This window comes from Coenobita brevimanus, chromosome 111 (genome assembly GCF_032717465.1).
Source record: "Coenobita brevimanus isolate Jiangsu-jjx chromosome 111, ASM3271746v2, whole genome shotgun sequence".
NCBI lineage: Eukaryota > Metazoa > Arthropoda > Malacostraca > Decapoda > Coenobitidae > Coenobita > Coenobita brevimanus.
The window spans coordinates 31,007,902-31,015,573 of record NC_137064.1 but is presented as its reverse complement, the minus strand read 5'-3'; the positions used below and the strand labels follow the sequence as shown (position 1 = coordinate 31,015,573).

Below are 7,672 nucleotides of genomic sequence, written 5' to 3'. Positions count from 1 at the left end.
AAGTTCTTTGGACGCATCTAAGTAAGGATGATTTTTACATAAAAAAAAGTTATATTGTAATATACTGTGATAAATGTATTAAACTAATAATCTATTATCTCTCAACTCTGCATTTTCTATTACTATCTAACTACTGTATTGGAGTAACAAAGACTGCTGTGTGGGATGGCAAAGTGGATATTTTACTACCATAAAAGTCCAATATTTCGGCATCCAATTCCCCAGCAAATCTGACATTTCGGCAGTTTTCAGAAATGGTCCCATTTACGAAAATCTCCGATCGTTCGGCAGATTCTCCGATTTTTTTCGTCAGTCTTGAAATTCTCCACGAGGCTCGCCAGCTAGCTACCTGCCTTTACCCGCCTTAGTGAGTGAGATAGTGAAAGTGATGGAACGAGTCTACCACTGCCATGAAGCTCAGAGGCTAGCTCTTTCTCCTATAGCATAAAGAGAGGACAAACATGTAGTGAGTCTAGCATGGGAAAGAGAATCTGTTTCGCCATTCTTCCGAGTTGTTGCCGTGCTGCTGCCGACTTCTCTTGATTCTTCTGTGTGCTTTGTGAACTTCGTACCGAAATACCTCTGAAATTACTATTCGAGTGTGCTGTAAGCACCGTAACATCAGACAGGAGCTTTGTAACACCTGAGTGGACCAGCCGTGTGTTGTGAACAGTATAAACATCTTCTGTGTGCTTTGAAAATGGCCTCCACGTGTGGAAAGTTAACTGGTGTTAGCAAGAAGCGTACACATAAGATGTTGACTATTGCTCGGAAAATTGAGCTGTTGAAAAAATTAGAGGCTGGCATGAGTAGGAAACAGATTATGGATGAGTTTAACGTAAGCTCCTCTGCTCCCTCCTCTCCATCACCAACAGCAGTCTCTGAACCTCAAGCTCTACTGCCGCAGCAACAGGGAGAAGAGTCCTTAGAGCCTGTTGCAGGACCCTCTACTGCTGGGGACTTCTTCCAGCAGTAGCAGACTCCAATCAACCCCTTCTATTATACATATGTAAATAAGGAACCTACTATAAGTTTAGGTAAGTGCATGTGAACTTGTAGGCCTACTGTACCATTACATTTATATACAGTATGTTCACTAATTTCTTTATTTTTCATATTCATGTATAGTACTGTATTCATTACAGTATTGTACAGTATCAAACAGTATACAGTACTCTCTCCAAACACATTTGTAATGATATGAGTAATGATGATAGTGTTCACCGAAACATATAAGGTACTGAGTGGGTAGGGTTTTCGATAATTCGGCAATTTTGATATTTCGGCACTTGCCTGGTCCGATAGATGCCGAAAAATCGGACTTCTACTGTACTGTACATTCTTGTAACGTAAATAAATATACTGGCTGAATAACTAAGCTTCTACTATGCCAGGACACCTATCACTGCCATCTCACCTAATTCGTATCAATAAATATTAAATACTGCCACAATACATCTGGAAAAATGTGAAAGTAAAAATGAAGACTTTACTGTAATTTGTTGCAATAATAATGCTACCTTCACCTGCCAAATCCCAGTTTTAACATAAACTCAACAGAATTCCCATCTTCCAAATATGTATGCACAACATTCTAATTAAATTAACCAAACAAAGCTTCACCTGAATACACATCAGGACCATACAATATATAAAAACCATCAATATTCACATATCATGATGTGTGTTTTGTATATTCTCTAATCTATAAATAAATAAGAAATTTAAAAAAAAGCCTACCAGAACACAAGTGTATATATCAGGTTTTATGGACTACAATATAGGGTAATCCAGTGGATATCTCAAAAAATTCTAACACTTATGGACAAGTTGAATTCTGCTGTGAAATGATGCTGTTCAATCAAGTGATACTCAACTGCACTGGCAGATGGCAAGCAGGCAGTACCACCCATGCATTAATTAAAAAACACACAATTAAAATAAGTAATTTTAGGTAATAAATTTCATGCCAAGTGTCAGATTTCATGCAAAAGATGTAAATAATGATACTTGCAATCCAGTATACATAAAACTGCATGCAACAGATGCAACAACTTAAACATATTGGGAAAGCTGAAGGGGAAAGACAGAAAAGACAAGCCATGGGAGAATATAAGACAAAGGCTAAAAATTTAAGGAATGAGACAGAACTGGTACTGAAATACACAAGAGATGGGGAGTATGAGAGGAATAGGAAAATACTGATAAAAATGCTCAAGTACAAATTACAAAGTGAGAGAAAAGGGAATAAGAAAGAGGTAAGCAGCAGATGTAAGGAAGAAAAAAAATTCTATCATAGAATACAAAAGAAAAGAAACACCAATGACTAAGTGGTAAGGCCTGATGGGGAAGACAGTGGATAAGTTGCTTTATATAAACAGGGAAAGAGAACAAAGGACAGAGGAAACACAGAAATTGGGATCAACAAAGAAAAATTATGAAAAGGGATTAAAAAAAAAGCAGAATCAATGAGAAAACAGCAATGTGAATAAAATAACAATAATAATAATAATAATAAATTACTGTATGGACCAAAAATAAAGGTTAATGTGGGAAGAAATGATAGATGAAGGTAAAACACAATGATGAAAGAATGAAAGATAAGAATTAATGAAAGGAAATTAATACAGAAAAGACAGCTAGAAAAGAACAATCTAAGAGGAAGAAACAGACGTGTCTTGTGGAAGGATAAATGATGTGAGATGGAAGACGCAGAGATAAAGTTATTAAAGAATGGAAAAGGAAGGAAGATGACTGAAAGTTTAAGAAGAACAAAGAGAAAGAAGGAAGAATATTAAGAAGTAATGAATGAAGGAAGAAAGGATATGAGGAGGATGGAGAGGCGGGCACAGGTTGGGAAAGGTGTAGCAATGGGTTACCTTCATTAATGTCTAAAGCAGCGCGGTCAGCCAGGCGGCGTCTAGTCACCTGGGAGTCCTCTAGCGCCCCTAGCGAGAAGCAAGCAGGCAGGCGTTAGGAGGAGTCAGGAGGTAGGGGTGGGGGGTGGGGACTTGCTAGGGGTATGTGAGAAGGGACTACGAGAAACCCTGTAGCATAAGAATTTAAGGGACTACCCATCTTAGTTCAAAATACTCCCAACTTGCTATGGCTTGAAACTGTCTATATAAATATTTGTAATACTGTAATGCTAGGTTAAGTCCCAACCGTTTCATTCATGGCTTTCTCTAAAATTAACATACACAGTCCAAGCCTAGGCAGAATGGGCCACTCTAAAACCAAAATGAAGTTGTCTAATTTCTTATAAACAGAAGGGTCTCTAAGTACTACTCTGTCTACCAAAGTCTGCCTGTAACACCAGTATATTAAAAAAGAGGATTTGGAAAAAATCAGAATACTTCACTTAGGTGCATCACTTTCCTAATGTCAGCATACACCAAAGAGTGTTCTGATAACTTTCTTGTCTCTGTTCATTTGCTGGTGTAATGGCAGGTTGCTGACATGCATCTCAGTGACCTATACTGTGCTCTCTAAAGCATGGGAAGACCAGACACCATTTAAAACTCTCGCAGTAACTAAATACTGAGCTGCAAATACAAAAGCCAGGTGACACAATACCTAAATATATTTCACTCTACTTCATGACTTATTATTGTGCTTTAAAGTATGATCAATCAACTTTAAGGTTCTCTACTGTGGCAAATAGGTGACTATGGTTGGAAACTTTTACTCATTAAAATGGTGATTGTGGGTAAAACAGCAGACACAAACATGCCAAATACTACTGAGATACCTACATTATTACTGCACATCAAGAAAGCAACTATTACTCATCCTGAATTTATTTTTCTTCAAGTTTTTTTTCCATGCAGATCTTCAAAAATTTCTGTGAATTACAAATTACCAAGATGTCATGATATGAAAGCAGGGTGACTCAAGCTAAACTAGACAACCCCAAAGGAAAAATTAAATGTTTTCAAAGTGAGAGTAGCACTGAGATTTTCCTATGTTACCATCACTACTCACTTGATGTAGTGCTGCCTACTTCTTCCTTAGCCTTTATCATTTTTTTTCCATGCCTGCCCTCCTCTCTTCCAATTTCTCCCATCTTTCCTGTCACCTCTTATGCTTTCTTTACAGGTGGCTTTACATTGAGTGACAAGCCAAATGGCTTCCTGTAAGCCAAGAAACCATGTACAATGCTTGGTGGTAACCACATAACAAAATCGTACGTGTCAACAAGTGGCTTGGTGGAGGGTTAGTGCTCCTCCCCGTAAAACAAATAACTCAAAGTCAATGGCCACCCCTTACAGGATTGTGGCGTCTGGCAGTAGATAGTAGACAGACAGTGATCCCTTGATTATTGTGCAACAGGTTTTAGCAGTTTTTGTTATCACTGCAAGATGAGAATCTGCACTCCTGACATTATCACACATTTTTAGGCGACATCGTTGTCACGCACCTGAGCTGGTTTCTGCCAACAATAATGGTCAGGTTTCTGATGGCTCTGAGGAATTTAAAGATGAGGCCATTCTTGAGAAGTTGCTGCCAGGTGGTGGAGACCACTATCTCTCCAACCCCTAGCCTCAGAACTGCTCCCCTAAAGCCCATCCCAGGTCTCTCTTTGCTATGCCCTTTTCATCACTTTCTATTAACCTAACCATACTTATGTGCATTTTTTATATTTACCATAACAGTATGTGTGTAGCAGGTGGGTACAAACTGTTGTAAAAGGGAATATTTGGATATGTGAGTGGGCTACCTGGTACCAATTAGAATAAATCCCATAGGTTCTGTGTTTTCATTATCATACAATATTGTTATCACACACTAGACTCAGTACCAACTAAGTGCGATAACCAAGGGATTACTGTACTAACAAAAGGGATTTGGTTACAAAGTCACCAATCTGCTCACATCCACAAAACTTTATGTATGACATGTAACTCTGACATAATATACTGTACTGTATATATATATGCTAGCAGCCCAGCAGCTCCCTAATGGTCAAATAAGCAACTATATCAGGAGCTACAATTATAATAAAACAAAATACCTGTTCCATATACTATTTGTGGTAATCCCAATAAAACCCTCATAATAAACTGCTTACAAAAGAATGAGAAAATAATTGTGTTTTCAAAATATAGCTTAGTAAATCTGTATCTCTCAGGTGTGGATAGGAAAGTCTGGATTTGAAGTGTATTAGGTAAAGCTTATTTACTACACCATGATACCCAGCTTTATCTGACTCAAGCCACTTAACATGTATATGGTAATAATTGGGCCCAGCACAATACAATAGAATGTTTATAAGCTTGTATGAAGAGTTTAGGTCTCTATGGTTTTCATAAAAGGCCTAACCTTACATATAAAATAAAATACTGTGAAATAAAACAAATGCAGTACTGTATACTGAACAACCCTTGAAAAGCTGAGTAAACCATGAACTTGAAAATCTTCACTAAACACTAAGACATGCTCTGTGATCACCTGTCTACTGTTTGAGTACAGTGCAAGCCAACTTACACAGATTTATAACATCACTGCCCCTTAGATTTTGAAACACCTGACACAAGAACTATTCAGTAATGGATATACTTTCACTTTACCACTGCAATGAAATACCATGCAATGTGTTTCTGTGTTTTTATGTCTGAAGCTACTGACCATTCTGGCATGTGCTGGTCTTTTTACTTCATGGCAATGAAGTACTAAAAATCAAATAACTTTTTGAGATACAAGAAAAATGATAAATTATATTATAAGCATTACACCTTCAATATGATACAGCTTTAGCTATTATTATGATTATCATTATTATTATCATCATTATTTAGTGGTAGGTGGGGGCGCTCACCATCCACTCACTCAATGCAGTGCTGCTCTTGGGTGTCTGCCCTGTCCTCTCCTCCATCCTTCTTTCCTTCCATCTTCTTCTGTCTTTCTTTCCTTCATTCTTTCCTCGTCCTTCTGCCTACGGGTGACTTTACACTCCCTCTTCTGTCTTTCATTCCTTCATTCTTTCCTCTTTCTTCTGCCTATGGGTGACTCTACACTGAGTGACAAGCCAAATGGTTTCCTGTACAGTACACCAGGAAACTATTTAATACACTGGGTGGTAACCATATAACCAAATTTTGGCACCTGGTGGTTTAGTGGGTAATCATTGTGCTCCAATCGGATTGAGCCGGTGAAGGTTTATATCCAAGGGATGGTTGGGGTTTATTGCTCACGTAATGCCACTCAGGGATGAATGAGGCTGGTCACTCTCATCTTAAATGTCAAGACCAACTGTCTAGCCCCGGGATCCTACGCTCCTCGTGGGGCAACGTAGGATTGGATGATAGATGAATGGATTATCATTATTATTATTGCTCCGATCGGACTGAGCCAGTGAAGGTTTATATCCAAGGGGTGTTTGGGGTTTATTGCGCATGTAATGCCACTCCGGGATGAGTGAAGCTGGTCACTGTCACCTCAAATGTCAGGACCAATTTGCCTGGCCCCAGGCTCCTACGCTTCTCATGAGGTGACACAGGATTGGATGATGGATGGATGGATTATGCATTAATGTTAAAAAGCTACAGCAGTTTCTAAAAGTGGTTAAGCAAAAGGCATAATGCTTTATTACAGGAGGGATAACCTTCCAGGAAATGAGAGACCAAACGTGACTGGCTAAAGGAGCTGTGTCAAGCAAAAGGAGCTTCAAGCAAGCTAAAGATAATGCATTAGAAGTCAATGATACAACTGTATAATTACAGTAGTGGCAGCAGCATGAACACAATAATTTTCAAATACCATAATATGAGCAGATATAAAATTAACTTTTAACCAATGTTACTGTAACACACTATCAAAAATACCTTTGAAATGAATACCACACCACTACAATAGTACAGTATAAACCAGCAGCTCTTGACCTTTTTAAGTCACGTCCCCCCTAAACCAACTGGTCCTCATTTCCTCTAACACCACCACAAACTCCTCCCTCCCACCATCACCATCACCATCCTGTTGTTCTTCATCTGATTCTTACATCATCATCATCATCCAAACCTATGTTGCCCCATGAGAAGAGTAGGAGCCCAGGGCTTGGCAAGTCGGTCCTGACATTTAAGATGAGAGCGACCAGCCTCACTCATCCCTGTGTGACATTATGTGAGCAATAAACCCCAACCACCCCTTGGATATAAACCTTCACACGCTCAACCTGATTAGAGTGCCTTAATTACTCACTAAACCACCAGGCGCAATAATTTGGTTGTATTTTTACAACCAAATTATGGCGCCTGGAAACCATTTGGCTTGCCACACAGTGCTGAGTCACCCATTGGCAGAAGGATGAAGAAAGAATGAAGGAAACAAAGACAGAAGAGGGAGTCTAAAGTCATCTGTAGATGGATGGAAGAGGAATGAATGAAGGCAATAAAGACAGAAGAGGAAGGGGGTAAAAATTAATAATAATAATAATAATAATAATAATAATAATAATAATGATAATAACAATAATAATAATAATAATCTGGTCTTCTGTTTCTCAAAAGTGTCTGTTCTTCCACAGGGAATTCACTAGCGCTCAACACACATATACATTATTTTTACAATTACAAGAATTGTGACCTCTCTCATGTACAATACAAACTTCATCAGTAAAAAAATATGAAAATGGCAATTTTTAAACCCTATAATCATCCATCATAGTACCGCTCTC

General features: G+C 38.4%; 1 protein-coding gene across 3 annotated transcripts in view; it reads right to left on the bottom strand.

The window, feature by feature from the left end:
- FoxP (forkhead box transcription factor P) overlaps positions 1-7,672 on the bottom strand; it is a 141,944-nt gene that overhangs the window by 31,753 nt on the left and 102,519 nt on the right. Inside the window, exon 10 of one of the 3 annotated variants that reach the window (XM_080286336.1) lies at positions 2,880-2,948. The exons of the other annotated variants lie outside the window; for them this stretch is intronic. Coding sequence (XP_080142462.1) covers positions 2,880-2,948 — 69 coding nt within the window. The remainder of the gene's footprint in view (positions 1-2,879; positions 2,949-7,672) is intronic. 3 annotated transcript variants of the gene reach the window in all.